The following is a 21,888-nucleotide window of genomic DNA, read 5'->3' as shown; positions in this document are numbered from 1 at the left end:
GAACCCGAAGGTTGGTCATCCGGACTTTCTTTTTTAATCTGACCATGGCCCAAAGGCAGTGGAGGATCGATGACTAGTGCTGGAGTCTTTTTAGTCACTTTTCTGTAGTGTGATGGGGCAGTTGTACTCACATACTGCACCTCAGGCACCTAGTGGCTGTTATCATCTGAATGGTCTTCAGAGTGGGAGTCTTGGATGGAAAAGACTGCCCCTTGTCGAACTTCTTCATGGGCATGTTCTTCACCGAAGATGTCCGGTGTGTCTTCTGTTGATTTCAAAGCCATCTCGAGACGATGAGCTCTACAGTCCCAAAGAAGCTTTTTAGACTGAAAAGATCTACAGGTGTCACAATTGTCCACTGGATGGCCTGGAGATAGACAAAGATTGCACACAGAATGTTGATCGGTGTCCGGGAATTTAGCGTGACACCGAGGACAGAATCGAAACAGAGTTAGTTCCAGCAGACTCACATTGAAGTAGGCCCTAAAAGGGTGCTGCCCTTGTAAAGGCAAAAAATATTGAGTATAGATAGAAACATGATCAAAAACAATACCGACGATATTATAGAAAGAGTAGAATAAGTTTTGAATTACTGAATCGAGATTTGCTGGATCGAGAAGAAACACAAAGAAAAACAATTTGTAACACTCCGAGCCTAACACTAGATGGCAATATATGCACAGCATGTGTATATTCAGCTACACATGCCATTTAACACACACACACACACACACACACACACATATAAATATATATTAAAAATATGACTGCAACATCTGTTTATTGCATGTAGTGCTGTAGATTCACATGCTTTGCATAAGTCGACCATCTAGTGCTGGGCTCCAAGTGAATATTTGTAAAACAATTCTACTACAATGACCACAGGCTTCTGGGGAGGACGAAGGGTGCATGTGAAGCTATAGCACTACATGCCATGAACAGGTATCTAGGGGGGAAGTAAGATTTTCTGTTCGATGACATGTGTGGCTGTAGATAGACATGCTTTGCATAGACTGTAAAGCAGTCCCTTCCAAGTAAGCGGTGGCTAGTCTGTAGTAGTTGGAGTAGCCTGAAAAAGTATCATGCGCACTGCTTGGCCAGCATTTGCTTGTTGGCGAGCTAAAACATCTGCACAATAATGTTTAGTGAATATGTGTGGTATAGACCAAGTAGCAGCTTTACAAATATCTGCTATTGGAATGTTTCCTAAAAAAGCCAAAGAAGTGCCTTTTTTCTGGTAGAATGTGCTCTAGGAGCTGTAGGTAAATGTTTTTTAGCTTTAAGATAATACGTTTGAATAACTTAACTATCCATCAAGCTATTCCGGTTTTTGAAATTGGATTGCCTTTTTGAATCAATGAAAATGCAACAAAAGGGTGTTTGGATTTTCTAAAACTTTTAGCCCTATCAATGTAATATATAAGAGCCCTTTTAACAACTAGTGTGTGCAGAGTTCTTTGAGCAACTGAGTCTGGCCGTGGGGAAAAAAACAGATAACTCAACTGATAGGTTAAAGTGAAATGGTGAAACTACTTACACTTACACATCTTAGGGAAGTGATAGCCACTAAAAAGGCGACTTTCTATAAATGAAGCTGGAAAAAGCAGGAGTGCATGGGCTCAAAAGGTGGACCCATGAGTCTAGTAAGGACAACATGAAGGTTCTATTTTGGTGCTGGAGGAACCCTGGGTGGAATGGCTCTTTTGAGTCCTTCCATAAAGGCTTTGATTACTGAAATTCTGAATAAAGAAATATGTTGTCTGTTTTGGAGGTAAGCAGCTATAGCTGCTAAATAAAGTCTAATACATGAGTATGCTAAATTTGCCTTTTGGAAATATAGCAGGTAACAAACAATGGCCCTCATTATGACAATCCCGCTTACCGCCATGCTGACTGCCCCCAACATAACGCTGCCGTGGCAGATAACCGCCAAGCATATTATGACACAAACTTACCAATCTGTCACTAAATGGCCACAGACACAAGTCCGCCAGCCCAAAGGTCAGTGATAAACTGGAGGTAGCAAAACCCACACCATTATGCCAACAGAACTACGCCCACAGCATTATGACCCACGAATCACCGCAGGGGACATTCAATGGTGGTAAACCACTGGCAGTGCATACCATGGCGCTCAAAATACACACACTCAAACAAAACTACACCACATTAGACAATTCAAACTACACACACCTGACACACATACACACACCACACCCATACCACTATAAAACACACACCCACACTACCCACAGCCCTTTACGACTAGAAAGAATTGCCAACAGAGAGAGACAACAAGAGCGCACACACAACCAGAGCCACATAGCATCATCACCTATACACCATCCACGCACCTAACATCACACACCCCAACACATTACCCCACACACCCTCACCCACACCACTCACACTACACTCATGGCATCACAACGGCACCCCAGATTCTCTGAGGAAGAGCTGAGGGTCATGGTGGAGGAAATCATCCAGGCAGAGCCACAGCTATTTGGAGCACAGGTGCAGCAGACATCCATTCCTAGGAAGATGGAGCTATGGTGGAGAATCGTGGACAAGGACAACGCCGTTGGACAGAACCCCAGAACAAGGGACAACATCAGGAAGAGGTGGAACGACCTACGGGGAAAGGTATGTTCCATAGCAGCAAGACACCAACTAGCTGTACAGAGGACTGGTGGTGGACCCCTACCTCCTCCCCCACAACTAACAACATGGTAGGAGCAAGTCTTGGCAATCATGCATCCTGAGGGCATGGCAGGAGTAGGAGGGGGACTGCACTCTGGTAAGTCAAATCTACATTCCTATCACCCCCCCTACCTGCATGCCATCACAAACCCCCACCCTCACCCTCACTCCCATCACTTCACCACCTCCCACATACCCCACCACCACAACCCACTCATCCCACTACCAAGCCCTTCATGTAACACCAATGCATGGACACCCCTCACAGACCTGCATGGACACCTATCACCACTGCATGCACACTGGAGAGAATCACCTAGCCCATCAAATAACTACTCACTCAAAGGCTAATCTGCCAGGGCAACAACAACCATAGAGGGCAACAAACCCATGCACAAAATGTCACACGCAGAAACAATAACACTGCATTTACATCCCCACAGGTCCCCCAGCCAATGTCACTGGAAAAGAGGTGCCAGGAACATTCAGTCTCCCCTCAGAAGAGGCCCACAGTGATGACAGCAGCTCTGCTCGCCTGGATCTGGATGACCTACCTGGCCCATCAGGGACCTCCGGACAGTCGGTTACCCAGGCACACTCTCACACCACCACAGAGCCTCCCCCATCAGGAAACACCACCACAGCACCCACCTAGCAGGCCCATACCTGTGTCCCCAAGACACGTCAATCAGCAGAGTGTCCACCACTACAAGGAACCCAGGCCACCCCACAAACACAGGACGATCAGGGACCTGGGGTCCGTGGCAGTGGGCACACGGTTCAGGAGACAGAGTCACAGGAGAACATGGAATCTGGGAGGACTGCTGTGTGCCAGGGGAGGACAGGCCCAGGGAACTGACTCTCCAGGAGGCACTCACTGCAATCCTGGGAGAATACCACCATTCCCCGGAGACGATGGGCCAGATACTGGACAAGTTGCAGGAGAACATGTGGCTGCAGGAGGGACAGTACCTGGGGATCAGGGAGCACTTGAAGGACTGTGACCTTCCACTCCCCAAGTCCTGCATCACAGGGCACAATGCCCCCTCCAGAACCAGTGGAGAAGCCATCCACTCACCCCATCCTTCTCAGGATGACGCACACTGGGCACAATGCCCCCTCCAGAACCAGTGGAGAAGCCATCCACTCACCCCATCCTTCCCAGGATGAAGCACACTGGGCATAATGCCCCCTCCAGAACCAGTGGAGAAGCCATCCACTCACCCCATCCTTCCCAGGATGAAGCTCACTGGGCACAATGCCCCCTCCAGAACCAGTAGGCAAGTCACCCACTTGAGAGACTGTGGCCTTGCACTCCCCAGGACCAAGCACAGGGCATGTTGCTCCCTCCAGAGCATGTGGGCAACTCACCCACTTGAGAGACTGTGGCCTTACACCCCCCAGGACCAAGCACAGGGCATGTTCCCCCCTCCAGGACAAGTGGTGTTGTACCATCTTCCGGCTGAGGTACCCCCCCCAATCCCCATCCCCCTGAGGTGCCTGTCTATTTTCGACCTGATGCCCCTGAAGTGTTCTCTCTGTGTTGTTGCAGAAGTGAGGTGGGACTTGAACTTTGTGATGTGGCCCTGTGGCCCACGGACATTGAGGACTGGGCAGTGTCCCTTGCATTGTAAATATGCATATACTTTTTTATTTGGATGCACAAATTTCACCTATATTTATCTTATTACAGCCTTTTTACACTATAGTAATTGTCCTTGCATTATTCCTGAGGGGTACGGGGTGTATATGTTATGTTACCGCATCTGGTGGGGTGTGTGGTGTTGGGGGTGGGGGTATTGCATGTTGCATGTGTGTGACACTCTGTTTTTCCTCCCACCCTCCCTTGTGTGCTAGGCGGCTGTACTCACCATGGTCGTCTTCGCCAGCGTTGGTGTTCGTAATGGAGCAGAAGTTAGAAGAGCATGGGGAAGACATGCAACTCGGGCTCCATGGCGGCATGGTTCAACCTTGAGTGTCCAGAGGTGAGTTGTTTCCCTTCTGTGCAGTGTTTCCGCCAGGCTTTTGATGTTGTTGGTACCACCCCGGAAAAGGTGGCAGATAGGTGTGTCATATTACTGTGGGTGGTACATTGCCTGGCTGTTGGCTGTTACTGCCGTGGTGCCTGTTGATTTTGCCCTGGCGGTCGGTGTGTTAAAGTGGATGTCTATCTGAGCGGTTTCCGCAGTGGTCATAATTTCATATTTATTACCGCCGGCCTTTTGGCGGTATTACCGCTGCTTTATCACCGACCGCCAGGGTTGTAATGAGGGCCAATGTCTTCTACTGATGCTTTGAGTTGATCAATGTGTTTAGGTTGACAGTGGCAAACAAAATGTTTCTATTTTGCAGCACAACACTTTCTAGTTGTAGATTTATGTGTGTCCCTAAGAAAGCCCATACATTCAGAGGGGAGTTGTAAATAACTAAACTCTATGACTTCAGGAGCCATATCGCAAAATTGAGTGTTTTGGGGTCGATATCTGATTTGACCTTGTTTTTCAGTCAGAAGGTCTGATCTGTTGGGTATTTTCTGGTGGGGAACCACATACAGATCCAACAGTGTTGTGTACCAACGCTGACGTGCCCATGTGGGAGCTACAAGAGTCATGGTGAGTGATGTTTGTCTCAGTTTGCAAACCAGAAATGGAATGAGTGGGAGAGGTGGAAAAGTGTAAACAAATATCCCTGACTAATTCATCCATAGAGCATTGCCCTTGGACTGAGGGTGTGGGTATCTGGACGTGAACTTTTGGCATTTTTAATTCTCGGCGTTGGCGAAGAGGTTTATTTCTGGTGTTCCCCACAGGTGAAGGTATTGGTGAAGTACTTGTGGGTAAAGTTCCAATTCATGGACTTGTTGCTGCATCCCGCTTTAGAGGTCTGCAAACTGGTTGTCCATTCCTGGTAGATATTCTGCCAGTAAGTGAATGTGATGGTGAATTACCCATTTCCTAATTGTCTGAGCAAGAGGGGACAATTGAGACGAGTGCCCCCCCACGTTTCTGCTGATAATACATGGTTGTCATGTTGTCTGTACGGACTAGGACCACCTTGTGAGAGAGTTGTGGTAGAGAAAAACTGCTAGTAACTTCACGTAGTTGATATGATAAGTTTGTTGAATGGGATCCTATCTGCCTGTATTGTAAGGTTGTTGAGGTGAGCTCCCCAACCTATCTGTGATGCATCTGTAGTGAGAGTGATTTGAGGCACAGGGTCTTGAAAGGGTCGCCCCTTGGAAAGGTTGAAGGGATTTCACCACTGCTGAGAGTGGTGAGTATGGCGGTCGATGAACACTAGATTCTGGAGATGACCCTCTGACTGAGACTACTGACGAGACAGACACTGCTGTAATGGATGCATGTTTAGTCTGCCATGAGGAATGATGACAATGCAGGAAGCCATCATCCCCAATAACTGATTCACTAGTCTCACTGTGTAAGTGTGGGTTTCCTGTAAATGAGCCAGAAGAGTTTGAAAAGCTTGAATCCAGGCTGGGTTTGGATATGCCAACCCTGAGTAAGTATTGAGAATTGCTCCCAGATAAGGCTGTATCTGTGAGTGTGAGGGTTGGAGATGGGATTTGAGAAAGTTGACTGTAAATCCGAGAGTATGTAGGAGGTCTACTGTGTACTGAGTATGATTTTGACTTAGTTGGAGGTATTGGCTTTGATGGGCCAGTCATCCAGGGAAGACATGTATAGGTTGGCTTCTGAGGAATAAGGCAAATACCACTAGACATTTTGTGAATACCGTGGGAGCGGTTGTTACCCAATTAAGACCTTGAATTGATAGTGTTTTCCAGCAATGACAAAGCTGAGGTATTTGCGAAGTGCTGGATGTATGGGAATGTGAAAATAAGCATTTTTGAGATTTAAAGTTGTCATTGCGTTGCTGTAATATGGGAATAGCATCTTGCAGAGTGACCATATTGATATGCTCTGAGAGGATGTGAAAGTTGAGAGGTCTGAGATCCACAATTGGTCTTAGTGACCCATCTTTCTTTGGTATAAGGAAATATAGGGAATATACTCCTAACCCTTGTTGAGACAGGGGAACTTGTTCTATAGGGAGTGTGCCTCTTCTTTCAAAAGAGTGAGATGGTCCTGTGAAAGTCTTGATAAAACCCATTGATCTGTTGTGATATTGGACCATTGGGGATAGAAACTTGCTAGTCTTCCCCCTACTGGAGAGGTGTGTGCTAGAGGAATATGTAAGTCTCTGCCATGTGTTTGAGGCAGAACCTCTAAAGGTGGACGCCTTACCTCTGCCTTTATTATTTGCACCCCTGTAAGAGCATCTGAAGGAACCTCTGTTGTAAAAGTATGTTCCCTGTTTGGTATGGGAGGTGGAAGGCTCAGTGGATGATCTTTTGAAATCTCCCGTAAATTGTGGGCGACGAAAATCACCCCTACCTGGTGTATTTAGTAGGGCTTCCATAGCTTTAGCTGTCTCTGAACTTTTTTCAGCTTGTCTATGGTGGTGTCAATGTCTGGACCAAACAAGTTTTCTTTATCAAAACGCCTGTTGAGAACTGCCTGTTGTATTTTTTGGCTTGAAGCCTGAGCATCTCAGTCAAGCATGCCTTCTTATAATAACACTGGTGTTTACACCATGCGTGCGGTATCTGCTGCATCAATGGCACATGTAATGGAGTTGTTTGAGATGGCCTGCCCTTCTGAGACTATCTCTTGTCCCCTTTTTCGATGTTCCTCTGGAAGATATTGAAGCAGCTCCTCCATCTCATCCCAATGGGCCTATCATTTCTTGCAAGAAGTGTCTGCGAATTAGGAACTCGCCAATCATTAGCAGCTTATGCAGCTATTCTTTTCCCTGCTGCATGAAGGTTTTTGCTCTCCTTATCAGGAGGAGAAGCATCTCCTGTGGATTGACTATTAGCATGTTTGTGTGCCCTGCTTACAACTATAGAGCCAGCAGGTACTTGTGATTTGATAAATATAGGGTCTAACGGTGCTGCCTTGTACATTTTGTCGACCCTTGGGGTAATAGCCCTTGTCCTAAGAGGTTCTTTAAAGATGTCTGCAGAATGCCTAAGCATACCTGGCAACATGGACAGGAATTGACTCTCTTTGTGAATGTTGGTTAATGTATCAAAGAGGAAATCCTCTTCAATTGCGTCAGTGTGCAAGTGTACATTATGGTATGCAACTGACTGTGCAATAACCTGATTGTATGCTGTTGTATCTTCAGGAGGTGAAGGCTGTGCTAGGTAAAAATCAGGGTCATTAGGGAGTATGGAATCTGGATCATATAAATCCCATAGATCTGTGTGCTGTGGGATGTCACCTAAGTCATCTCCATGAAGTGGTGGTGACCCGTCTGAAGAAAATTGTGGTTATATGAAAGATGTAGATCGAGGTGGTGGTGGAAAAGTAAGAGGAAGTACAGGAAAGTGAGGTGGAGAAGCTCAACCTTGTCTTTGTCCTTAGAGATTTGTTTTAGGAGGAGGATCACGGTCCTATGTCTCTTGGAAAGTAAGTCTCCCTTTAATTGGACCAGGGAGAGAAGCAATTATTTACCCTGTACACTTTTGTATGTGCAGCTGGCGCTGACGAGCATCCATTACTATCAATGGTCTACTGGTGAAGCTGCTCCAGATGAGAGAGTGGAGTCTTTTGAAGCTATCATCCGTGGCTCTGAAGTTTTCAGAATGGAAGCCTTTTGTTGAACAGAAGATCCCGGCTCTGAAGTTGATATTGAAGGCTTCTTTCTCAGTTCCAAAATGATTGGATCGAAAATTCAACTCGATCCCGAGACTGGGTGGGATGCTTATGAGTCTATGGTTGATGCCAAAGACATCTCGGCCTTGGAAATTTTCGGTGCCGTACTCGAGGGTGGAGCATCCAAATCTAACTTTCTGATCCAACCATGGAACGAAGGCAGTGGAAGACCGACGACAAGCTTAGATGCTTTTTTTCAAATCTTTAGATGGGAAGTTGGGGCTGGTGTACTCATATGCGCTGTGGTGAGCGGCTGACTCTTGATGTCAGATTCGACATCCGACTCGGAATCTTGAATAGAGAGGGCTGCCTGATGTCCTCTTTCCTCCTGTGCATGCTCCTCTCGAAAATGTTGGGAGTGTCTTCCGAACTGATGTGCTCTTTGGTCCAGGAGAGTCTTCTTAGATCGAAAAGACCTAAAGGCATTGCAGTTCTCTTCTTTATGTTCCGGGACAAGCACATGTTACACACCAGGTATTGATCGGTGTGTGGAAATTTGGAATGGCATTGAGGACAGAACCTAAATGGAGTCCATTCCATCAGCCCTGCATATTCTGACAGCACGTGAAGGAGTAGGCCCAAAATGGGCATCAACGCCCCTAGGGGCGGTGAACCGATCCCCCACCACAGGAATTTGGTTTGAGTACATCAAGTTTGGAAAACGCAATTAAAATACTATACCGTCGCTGAAAGAAAGACAGAAGGGAAGAGTTTGAGATAGACTGAGCTGAGGAATACTAGAGTGAGAGGAAACACATTTGAACCCAACAGCGGAGAGAAAACAATCTACCAAAGGACTTGATGCCCATGCTCTGTATCACAGAGAGGAGGAGTCACTCGATCTTGTGACTTGAAAAGATTCTTCGAACAAAAAACAACTTGCAACACTCTGAGCCCAACACTAGAAGGCAGACCTATGCAAAGCATGTCTATCTGCAGTCACACATGCCATCAAACATATATATATAAATAGGATGAACGTTAACAGCTTGGCACCATAGACAAAACCTTTATCATTTAAGGTGATACGTTTTATGAGTGATGTCAGCACGTGCTTTAGCTAGAATGCCTCTGCAGTCTGGTGAAATGTTGAGATACCCAAATTCATGGAAATCAGGAGCCAGGCTGATAAACGAAGAGACTTAGGGTTTGGATGCAGAACTTGTCCCTGGCTCATCGTCAGAAGAGATGGGATTGGAGTTAGCTGAATGTGGCACTCCTGAGAGAGGAGAAGTAGCTCTGTGAACCAATGTTATTGTGGCCAATTTAGAGCTATGAGTATCATCTTGCATGGCTCATTCTTGATTTATTTTGAGGACCTTGGGGAGGAGAGGAAACAGGGGAAAGGTGTAGGCAAATATTCCGGACCTTGCGATTGAAAATGCATTCCCCCACGACCCAGGATGAGGATGCCAGCTTGCGAAGAACCAGCAATTACGGTTCTGGGGTGGGGGTCACAAAGAGGTCCTGATTTGGTTTACCCCATTGGAGAAAGATGTTGTCCAGAATCTCCTGGTTGAGCTCCCACTCGTGACACAATGTCTTCAGTCTGCTGAGTGTGTCCACTATAGAATTCTGTTTTCCGGGAGTATGTTCAACTCATAGAAGCACTTTGCAGCAAATGGCACACTCCCAGATCTGTTGTGCTTCCTGGGATAGAAGGTGAGACCTTGTGCCACACTGCTTGTTGATGTAGTGCATCGTAGTTGTATTGTCCATGTTGATGAGCACTGACAAAGTGCTGATTCAGGGTATGATTAGTTGTAAAGTGAGATGCACAGCTTTTAGTTCAAGTGCATTGATATGCAAGTGAAGTTGAGAGGACTACCATTTTCCACTGACTTGAAGGTTTTGTAGGTATGCTCCTCATTTTTCTAGAGAAGCATCGGTTGGGATGACTAAAGGACAAGGCTGAGGCAGGAAAGACAGAGCGACTGAGAGGTGTTCTTGTCTCGTCCACCAGGATAGGGCAGTCATCGCGCCTGGTGTGACCATGATGAGGTCGTCAAACGATTCTGTAACTTGGATCCATTGGGTGCTCAACTCTTCCTGTAAATGACAAATCTGAAAACATCAGAATGGAACCAGCAGAATGCAGGATAAGATCATCCCTAGAAGCAATTTGTAGGGGTGAACTGAAAGCAACTTTTTTCTTTGTATAGGCTTTGCTAGAGTGATTAACTTCAACTGCCTCTTTGGGGTGGGGTACACCTTGCAGAGTCGATCCTGGCCCCTAAGAATGTTGTTTTTTGTGATGGACATAGAACTGACTTGGGGTTGAGAGTGAGACCCAGCTCTGTGAATATCCATAAGCAGGCTGTTTTGAGCTGACTGACTGGAAGATGACTTGACTAACCAGTCATTGAGATAAGGAAACACCTGATGTCTGTGTTGTTTCAGGAAAGCCGCCACTGGTGCCAAACATTTTGTGAAGATGCGAGGTGCAAATTTCAGGCCAAAGGGAAGTACCTTGAATTGGTAATGGCTGCTGGCTACTGTAAATCGCAGACATTTCCTGTGCTTTGGGTGAATTGTGAAATGGAACTATGGGCCTGATTCTAACTTTGGAGGACGGTGTTAAACCGTCCCAAAAGTGGCGGATATACCACCTACCGTATTACGAGTCCATTATATCCTATGGAACTCGTAATATGGTAGGTGGTATATCCGCCACTTTTGGGACGGTTTAACACCGTCCTCCAAAGTTAGAATCAGGCCCTATGCGTCTTGGAGATCAAAGATTTTCATATAGTCCCCTTGATTGAGAAGTTGGAGTATGTCCTTCCCCGTTACAATGCAGAAATATTGTTTTCTGAGATAGGTGTTGACATTTCTCAGATCCAGAACTGTTTGCCATTCCCTTAGTTTTATGCGGACTAAGAAGAAACAGAAATAGCAACCTTTTCATTTTTGTGCTTTAGGGACTCTCTCGATAGCCACATTTTGAAGCATGGTTTTGACCTCCAACTTGAGAAGTCACAGATGTTTTGGGAATGATGGCTGACTCAGGGTTGGAGGTGGTGCTTGGATGCACTCTAACCTATGGGCAAATTAAGCCATGTCCAAAATCCATTAATCTGTTGTAATTTTTTGCCGACGTTGAAAGTGATTGAATATCTTCCGCCTAGGCCTGGTGACAAAAGAGGTGGAATAGCCAGAGCCTGTAACTGGTCACTAATGGCGACTTGTGTCCTTTACCTGGCATCCTGATTTTCCTCCTGGCTGGGGTCAATTATATGCAGACTGAGGTTGGTTGTCACTGCTGATACTGGGAACTAAACTGGTGTGAGGTGTAGGTGTAGGAAAATGTTACTTACCCAGCAGAACTGAAATCGTCCCCCAACTGGTGTTATTTGGGATTTTGGCATTTTCAGGTAGACAATGCTTTGTTTTGGGAACTGGGCCCCAGGTCTTATTGTTTTTGCCCCTGCCTCTGCGAACTTATTGCCTCTCAATGCACTCCTAAAGGAACCTCTGGAGTGAGAGCTTGAGGTTTGTTTATTTTCTTTTTGGTTACCTCCTGAGTGGTCTCTTCCTCAGTTATGCCTGCAGGGGCATACAGGTGTTTGCAGGCGCTTTCTTGCTCAAAGCACGCCGGGCCAGAGCAATAGTCCCTCCACAACCGCACCCACACCTTGGTGGGTCAGAGGGAGCCAGAGGGCATACGAGAGGCAGGGAGTAGAGGAGCTGCATCATCTGGCACCTAGGCATTGGGTAAAGCATAAGAAATACCTAGAAACTGGATTCCATTGAAAAGTGTAGTGGCAGTATATGTGATTATCAGGATGTAGCTGCTATTTTCTGTTGAACTGTGTTGCATTAAGAGGCTTAAAGGTGGAGGCAGTAGCAACAGTGGTCAAGGAAGAGGTAAGAGCTTCAGAGTGCATTATCTTACCACTTGTATGGTGCTGACATGGCAATATATTGATACTGACATTGTTGATATAATATTGCACGAGTTACAGTATCAAGGGAATTAAGGAATTTACTGTACTTGGCTGATAGAGAAGCGTGGACCAGGAATACCTGCTCTACAAAAAAGGCTCTGAAAGATGCAAGTGGGTCGGAGAAAAGGAGGATTATGAGCCAATGTACATGAGGCAGTAGATCAATCCAAACAGTCCCTAGGAGATAAAAGTATGCAGAGTATGCAGAGCTCCTGCAGTGGCATGGATGTTCAACAAGTTGAAGTTCTTCCTACTCTCCCCCCTCAACTGGCTGTATCCTTAGCATCCTTGATTAAGGATTTTGTGGGCAAGGACCTTAAAAGTAAACAACACACTTGAGTCGCTCACTTCTTCTAAGCTACGGGCCAATAATGTGAGTCTGTCATCACTGTTAATCTCGCCTTATGCCCTGGGAAATTAGGAGGAGGCAATCTTTCTGAGTGACTCTTTTCTTAAATGAACTAGTAATATCATCAGGTTGCTGGAAAGAGTTAATACCGCAAGGAATGTGAAATCTTCAAAAATATTACAAGAAAGTATTATTTTGTCTTCTAAGGTGGAGGCTTATGCTGCTGGCCCCTCTCCTGTGCTGGATGTCCTCCTTTTAATGCAAAAAAAACCTTGCACTGACTTCTAGAAACAACAGTACTTTCAAATAACAATATGAAAAATTAAAGGAGATAGTTCAGGAACTGAAATTGACTAACTCCTGTACGCCCGCCTTAGATAGGCCCATATCGACCCCGGAGGGAGGGGTTGCTGATGAGAAAAATGCAAAAAAGAGAGTGGGAGAGGCGGGCTTGACTATGTATGTATCAATGTGGACAATATTTGTAAAAGGAAGATGTGATTCATATGCTTATAAATGGTGCCGGTTTCACCCTAGACAGGCAAAGTGAGTGAAGAGGGAGAAGAGTGTGAAAGGCCAAGAGTAGAAAGCCTCTAAAATGGTGAAAAGTAGTGGGATGAGAAATTAAGACTGCAAGTCTAAACCAATGAGTGGAGGTAATAAAAGGACACAAGCTTCAGGGGAGAAAGAGTTGCCATAGGCTAAAGGTACAATGCTTAAGAAGGGAGAGCAGTCAAAAGGGAAATTCCCCAAATTTAACGAGGGCAGCAGTTATTTTAAAAACAATTCCCCTTTAGCGAGCAAGCTTTTTTTCAAGGGTGTTCCCTTTAGCCCATTCTTAAGAAAAACAATCCATCTAACCCCAAGAATTACTGACTGATTAGTCTGTTAGATGTTGGGACAAACTGTTTTCCAAAGCTATCCTGTTGTTTATAAATGACTGGCTAGAGAATAATGACCTAATGTCTACTGAACAGCGTGGTTTCAAGGAGGGCCATTCTAAGACTGACTACTGTTTCAGTCTGTGTGTAATGGAGCGGAAGGCTAGAGAAACCACATATAACCTTTTCTTTTGCTTTGTATATTTTCGGTCTGCCTTCATTTACTGAATCCAAATCTTTCGTCAGAAAAATTAGGCTATATGGGAATTCCTAACTGCCTTCTGGCTATCTTAGGAGAACTTCATCAGGAAAATTGGGCAGTGGTGAAACTGGACATGAACAGGCCTCCACCAAGGAGGATTTCCATTAAGAAAGGTCTGAGATAAGGGTGCGTGTTGGCACTAACGTTGTCGGCATGTATCGTGCTCGTATATGCAGATGACCTGACAATTGTTGATTTGACGCAGGTGGGTCATCAAAGGAAACTTGACATTTTTAGCAAGTACTGTGTGGCAAATGATTTAACCAACAATATGGAAAAAAACTAACATTGTGGTATTTGGGAGAAAGTCCAAGCCTTTCATTCAGTTATTTAGGAATAGAACAGTGGAAGAAGCCACCTCGTATAAATACATGGGCATGACATTTAATGAAAAATTAACTTGGAAATATCAGCTGGAAGCCACAGAACCCCAGGCTTTAATTACGATAGGAGGTCTAACAAAGTTTTAAAAACTTGGAGGGCTTTCACTGATCTCCGTATGCATACCTTACAGGGCAGTGGTCCCCCTGCAATGTTTATTTGGAGCAGAAATTTTATACCTGGGTACAAACTATATTTGGGTAAGAGCGAAGGAAAATGCCTAAAAAACTTCCTCAGGCTCCCTAAAGTTGTGATGGCACAGAGAGTAAGAAAAAAAGATTTTAAAAAATCTGCCCTGTGTGCGATGGAAATTTGCAATAGTGAGTTGTAAAGGGCAAAATGTGTAAGAGCCCAATTTCTGGAAATTGCAGAACGTTTGACTATTGCAGGTTTTAAGGTGGAGGAGCCCCCATTCCTTTAGAAAACAATAGCTTGCCAAAATGTGTGCAAGCGAGTCGAGGCTTGAGGGCTTAGATTATTTGGTCACAAAAGAGATCCACTTTTTATTTGTTTGAATCATGGCAGGCAAACTCAGTTTACCCCTCCAAATCGGAGAGTTTTTTCACAGAACTGCATGCTTTTATTCAAATTTCGCAAAGCTATCAATCTTTTGAATGCAAGTGCTACTTCAGTATGTGGTTTACTGGATGTGGATATACAATGCGCATGTTGATTACGCAGTAAGAAGTTTAATCGCCATTTATTAATCAACGGTTAACCCTTTTATCAGTGAAATGCTTAATTTTAAAACTGATCTTTGTGCATTATGGCACACATCACAGAAGAGAAGCAAATCGACTGTTGTGTAACATGGAATTTTTTGATGTAGAATGTGTCCTGGGAAGATTTTTAAAAGAAGTCCTTGGTTAATGGTAATGTGCGCTTTATATTATTTTTAATGTAATGTTGGTTTCTATTTCAATTGAAATTTATATATGGAGTTTTAGAGACTATGGGCCAGATGTAGGTAAGTATGGTTTTGCGAGTTGCAATTTGCGAGTCATAGAGACTCGCAAATTGCAACTCGCAAAACCACATGCAGAAAGGTGTCTCAGACACCTTCTGCGAGTCGGTATGGGGTCGCAATGACCCACCTCATTAATATTAATGAGGTGGGTCGCAAATTGCGGCCCCATACCGACTATGGGCACTCGCAAACATGGAGGCCTGCTGTCTTCAGCAGACCTCCATGTTTGCGACTGCTTTTCAATAAAGCAGGTTTTTTTTTTCAAAGTGCAACCCGTTTTCCTTAAAGGAAAACGAGCTGCACTTTGAAAAATAAACCGAAACCTTTTGTTTCGGTATTTTTCAGGGCAGGTAGTGGTCCATTGGACCACTGCCTGCTCTGAAAAATTATTTTTGTGATCATTCACAAAGGGGAAGGGGTCCCATGGGGACCCCTTCCCGTTTGCGAATGAGTTACCATCCACTTCAAGTGGATGGTAACTGCGAGTTGATTTGTGACCGCTTTTGCGGTCACAAATCAACTTACATCGCGGTGCGAGTTGCAAATAGGAAGGGAACACCCCTTCCTATTTGCAAGTCGGAAACACATTTTGCGAGTCGGTTCCGACTCGCAAAATGTGTTTCTGCATCGCGCACAGGCATTAGCGCCTCGCAAACGGCGTTTTTCGCCGTTTGCGAGGCGCTAATGCCTTGCTACATCTGGCCCTTCGGTCTTTAAAAAACGATCCCTTGTTGGCAGAAGACAGGTGCAAGTTCAAAATGGCCTTAGAGAACAATGGCAAACATAGTGTTACAAAAGCACAACTACAGACGTAGGGTCAGGAAAGTGCACATCTAAGGCCTGATTTCAAATTAAGAGTTGTGATATTCCACGGTAGGATACTGTGTGCTCAATTATAAGTGGTCAGGTGTTCCCGCACCTGGGGCTGTATTTAAAAATAGGACACACTGCCTTGGTCTGCTTCAAGGCAAATCTTTAAATGGGTGCACCGCGTGGAGGCCTGGTCAGTGCACCCTATTACAGATAATGCACTTCCCCAAAGGCAACTGTCAACTTGCACCTGCTTCAGGGGCAGCACATAAGTCGAGGGTTGACTGACTGGTTGAAGCAGCCAATCCATCTTTCACAGTGCAGGCAGCCCCCAGCCTGCTCTAGAATGTGTGACAAAGATCCCCCTGCACGCAGGCTCACTGAGTGACTGCACCTGCATACAGGGGGGTGTATGAAGCATCCCATTACTCCCTTTTCAGGAGTCACCCTTTGTTAATGTATAGATTGTGTGCCATATCTTTGGGGCACACAGCCAGTGTGATTCCTGAGGTCTCTTCGCCTCTATATCTGCATATGGCATATGCGTAGAGGCAGAGTGTTTCCCTCAATAGCATGGGGTCACACACCCATGCCTATAATAAGATCTCTTGTTCCTTTGTGTTTAACAGGTTGGGAGAGTCTCAAAGTTATCTGGTTTAGTCTAACCGCATGTGTTACAATTGTTATTTATATGGGTGCATGTGGTTTGCCCGACTGTTCAGAATATTTACATCCTTGCAGGGGGCTGTATTAAGATTTGACCTTCCTCTGACTTGTCCTGACAAAAGTCAATGACCCAGATGGGCACTTTTTTATAATTCAAGACTTTAGGGATTACATACAAATCAATGAAAACTACGTAGAAAGATTACTTAGGGAGGCCTGTCCTATTTGGGCATCTGCTTTAGACTCAGAATCGAGACAATACATTTTACTAAAGATGTGAAGAGACCTATCGGTTGCTTTGCAGATCTCAAAAACTGGTATATTCCTGAGTAAAACCACTGTAACCACTTAACCTTTGGCACACTGGGCTTTTGGTTTCCCAGGTAAAGTTTTATTTGATTTTTGGTAGCAAAGTAGAATTCAAGAAACAATCTATCTGAATGGGGATTTTTGTACCTGGCTAGATCTGTACACAATGGACCGTAATTACCAAACAACTTTTGAGATTACCGTAAGCCCGTAGTCTTTTCTAGATAGCATTTTAGAACTCTTCTCAAGCCCAGTTTATGGAGTAACCTTTCTGCCAGAGAAGAGGGGTTCGAGCCTACAAGCACTTTGTTGAGGTTTGTAACAAGAAAAACTTGATGGCAGGTTCCACAAGACATAAAGCTAGAAAAGTTGCGATCTTGTGGATTACTTTTATTGAATTGTTTCAAAGATCACTGAAACGGCTGAAGTTGTCGCCGGCAAAGGGATGCTTAGCTTATTAGCTACTCTGATAAGGATTTCTTGAAAAGTATCAATGCCATGCAAAGACATTCTCGGTGGAGTACAGTGTGAAAGCATTGGCAAACAGATTCCTTCAGAGGATAAGGAGGTCCGGAAGGAAGATGAGCGAGCTCTAGACCTATATGTGTGTCTGGACAACTGCCTTGAAGAAGAGGTATGCTTAGACTAACCAAAATGACAAGGATGGCACAGAGGCCTTTGCTTTGATCTTGATCGTGATCTTAGTTTTGGTCTGTGGAAAGATCTAGAGTGTGGCGATGGAGACCTAGATCACCTCGGGGGATTGCAGTAGGAGCCAAAGGTGGACTAGCTGGTTGAAGCCCCGATGGGTGTGGCAGTGGCACTGGATTCCCTCCTGGTTCATGCGGTGAAGGCAGAAGGGTGGAGATGGCGGAGGAGGCGGGAGTTACTGGATGATGAGGTGAAGGTTGTAGAAAAGGACTTGGTGAATTCGGAATGATGACTGTAGACGACGGTAGAGATGGCAAACATGCTCTAGAGTATTTGGAGTCAGACATAGCTGGTAATCGTGCCTTCATCCTTCTGAGCCAGTCTGAGGTTTTTCCAACAGAACAAGAAGTTTATATGTGCTTTAACACGGAATGCCTCACATCATGGTATCCTTCAAGATCTAAATGTTCATCAACATCAAATGCCTTGACCTCTTCAAAGTCTAATAATCCATCGACATTGGCCCAGCCATTGAAGAGAAACAGGTTGGTGCTGTACCTTTTCTTGACAATGAGTCCTCGATGTCAAACAAGGACACCTGATTCCTCCTTTACTTGGATCTCCCCCTGTGGGGGTCCTTAGAAATATGGAGTGGAGCACTGGTAAAAGGATGTTCCTCTCCTTGCTCCTTTGATCTACCTCTCTGTCATGAAAGGGACTCTTGCTGCTTGCGCAGTCCCTTACTCCCATGAAGGGGTATCTTCTCCCTGTCCTTCAGGGTGCAGTTGGAAAAAGTACTATGGTGTTGCATCTATCTGCGGCATAGGTTTCAGGAAGGCAAAGAAAACACAGATGATGAGGTCTGTTTTAGCCATTTTCCTGCCATATACAGACATTTGTCATAAAGCAATGGCATGTTTGACAACATGAAAAATACTATCAATCAGAAAATGACTTCCAAAGATTTCAACATAGAAAATGCCAAACAAGCTCAGAGCTACAAGCATATGTCATGAGTAGTCATAAAAAAGAACTGAGGTAACTGACATCAGCAGAACATGATGGTACACTGGAGGACTCAGAGTCATTGCAGAATTGTAAACTTTTGGGTTTGCCTATGTCAGGAGAATTATTAGTGTTATAGAAAAGGCAGGGATTTAATACATTATCAGATTATAGAATAAAAGAATACATGAAAGACTTAGGACTAAGTAGCACTGCAAGAGAATGAGAGCAGGTCTGTTTTGTTGCTTAGTATGGCACACATTTCAAGTTGTTTGAGGGACTATGTTTCAACCCTAGGGGGTTTCACTCTTCAATTATTTAAATTGCCAGGACTAGGAAATTGGTATAGGGTGCTGCATTAGTCTACAGGAGCAAATCATTCAGAAATTCCTCTGTGAAATATTTTCTGCAACCGGGTGTGTTATTTACCCTAAACAGTGGGCAGATATCTCCTCTTTTGGCCATAAACTTTTAGAGCTACACATTTTAAAAGACTGGAGCTTTTTGCTAGATGCATGTATATTACACGTCTTGATTATTTTTTGTTTTGCTTTCCTAATGTCCCTAATCAATGTTTTAGGTGTAATACATTAACACAAGTAGAGTATAGAAAATGTGGGCCAAATATTTCGTTTTATGAGCCAGCAGATTGGGGAATGGGTGGAATCATGCCCATTAACAATGTTCTTTGGTGTTTCAGGTCACAGCTGACAAAGATTTATAGTTTACTAAAATGGCTAGGGAGACACAATTTGAATTTATATAACCCAAAAGGAATAATCAATTGGGATGATTCAAACAACTTTGGCATTTTTGTTCCTGCATAATGAGGGGTTGAGCGATTGCTGTATATAAGAGGTCTGCACAAGCACTAGCACTTTAGTTTGCATTTTTGCACTTTTTCTTATTATATAGAATTGCTTGAGACTGCTCAGGCTCGGGCTCTCTAGGTAAAATATTGATGGTTATTGTATTTTATGTTTTGCATGGCTGCACCTTCATGATCGTTTTACTTTCTGGGAAATGTAGGCAGTGTACTATCATGATTAATTGTCTGTATGTACAATATTGCGAGTTGTTTGTTTCCTGTGTCTCAAGGGAATCTGGTGGTCAGTGCACGTTATATTTTGCGTTTTTGTACTGTATACCAATGCTTTGTTCTCTGGGAACTGTTAGAGGTAACATTGTGATGCCCAGCAATACCCATGTTTACATTTGTATCAGTACTGTACTTTATGCCTATTTTTTATATATTCCATGTATTGTACTTTTATGAAATGATTCTTGAGATGTGATCTTTGCTTTCTTCTTATGTATAGGAGATACTCCCGAAGTAAAAAGAAAAAAAACGAAAAAAAACCAATAAGCTGAAGACCTGGTTTTCAAGTAAGCCCTCCAGGGTTGACCTCTCACACCTGCTACAGAGCGCCTGGATACTTTCACAGAGGATTAGTGTGCTATAAACACACCAGTAACATAACTTAACATGACGTGACATAACATGACATGACATAACATAAAACACACCATTTCCCTATAAAGCTCCTGAAAGATCATGCATAGCTTGGAAGAAAATTGTGTTACCTCATTCCCCAGATGGCGGCTATCTTGCCTTTGGTGGCTGGGCAGGTACAAAGAAGGGAGTGAAGAGTTGTACGATTTCAAGTTAGGCACCTTGTTGCGGTCCATGGATGCGGAAGAGTGGGGTCTCATGCCTGAGCCAATAGACACTACAGCACGGCTGTTAGTGGCCCGCCCTAGGCTGTTCGATTTGCTTTCCCGGCGCTGGTACTCGATTGGAGACTGCAGTGCTTGCAAGGGAAATATGCCAGTTACTTAATTCAGTAAACAGAACACAGACACCATTTCTGCTTATCAATTCTCATCACTCTACTTTTAATGTCCCAAGCACATCAGCCCTCTTTCTATCCCAAACAGAATCTTACAGAGAATTGGATAGAATTCTGTTGAAATACATCACCAATTAGATAATAAAACACAGTAACATGGCATTTCTTTTGTAGTTTCGAAAGTTCTATCCCTCCACCTCTTGCAAGCCCATCCAGGTTGCCCTTGGAAGCTGATTTCGATGGGAATTGGTTCACATTCTGCACCCAAAGTCACAGGGATAGATATGCATACACATCCCTCGTACTTTCTTCTGCTCACCTAGTCCTCTTCTTCAAACACCTACCATTGAGAAAGTTCCGCTGTGCATCCAGGATCTGGTTTATGTCAGAAATCCAGGCCTGCCGGATCTCAGGGGAGCTAGCCTGCAGCACGTAGCGGACAAGGTTACGGTCTGAGCCCCGTGACGTCAGTGCAAATTTAGAGGGGTCACTGTCGACGCACTCTTCCAACCCCAAGCTGCTCACCTACAGCATAAAAAAGAGAGATACGTTACATATGTATAATATTAGCATCTAAAACTTTGCTAAAAGGTTTGTGCACTCATACTGAAAGGAATTAACTTCATTCATTAGGAACTTCTTGAAAAAAACTGTGGCCATACGCAAGGATCCTTCAACAGTCCTGGGCTCACTGGAGTGCTTAATCTGAGCTTGTGGGTGCAGGACGGGCCCACTGGCACTCATTTTGGGGACCAAAACTTATTTTTCATCCTCAGACTATGACCCAGAATAAGAGAGAGAAAAGTAGTAAGGGAGAGGAAGGGAAAGATGGAAAAATAGTGACAAAGGAAGAAAGCAGGCATAAAAAAGAAGAGTAAGATAAATGGGCGCAGAATGTAGGGAGGTGGATAAATGAGGCGTGAGGTGGAATCAAGAATAGACAGTCTTGGTATGCAGCAACACCAACGTTTGGCGGCGGCAACAGCGGATTTCTAAGAAAAACTTCAGTCCCAGGGACTTATTATTTTAAAAATTAGGCATTTCCTCATTGACTTAGCCTTGTGTACATCCTTCCTCTCTGGCAAGTGATTTTCAATGCCGGACAACCAACAACACACTCCTGATGTGGGTGTTTGTGCCGCAGTGATTATTGACATCCTCTTCTTCCCTGCATGCTTTTCCTTTTTTGCTGGTCTTCTAGACTATAGGCTACCTTACTCAGGTATGAGGGATGATGGTTTCCCAGGGGGAAACTGGAAGGGCGGATTAGGTTTATCATGCTGTGCTTTAACATAGTGTAGGTAGGAGAACTATATCTTACTCCTAGTTACAATATGGTGGGACTATTTTTGTGTTTCACTCTCCTCGT

General features: G+C 44.4%; 1 protein-coding gene across 2 annotated transcripts in view; it reads right to left on the bottom strand.

Moving 5' to 3' along the window:
- The window catches only part of ARHGEF25 (Rho guanine nucleotide exchange factor 25), a 728,124-nt gene that overhangs the window by 61,152 nt on the left and 645,084 nt on the right, over positions 1-21,888 (bottom strand). For both annotated transcript variants that reach the window (XM_069230834.1, XM_069230833.1), the window contains 2 exons: positions 20,864-21,044; positions 20,254-20,480 (listed from right to left, as the gene is read on the bottom strand). In XM_069230834.1, the coding sequence (XP_069086935.1) occupies positions 20,254-20,480; positions 20,864-21,044 (408 nt within the window). The remainder of the gene's footprint in view (positions 1-20,253; positions 20,481-20,863; positions 21,045-21,888) is intronic.

Source organism: Pleurodeles waltl, chromosome 4_2 (genome assembly GCF_031143425.1).
Source record: "Pleurodeles waltl isolate 20211129_DDA chromosome 4_2, aPleWal1.hap1.20221129, whole genome shotgun sequence".
NCBI lineage: Eukaryota > Metazoa > Chordata > Amphibia > Caudata > Salamandridae > Pleurodeles > Pleurodeles waltl.
This window is presented reverse-complemented; position numbering and strand designations above follow the sequence as displayed.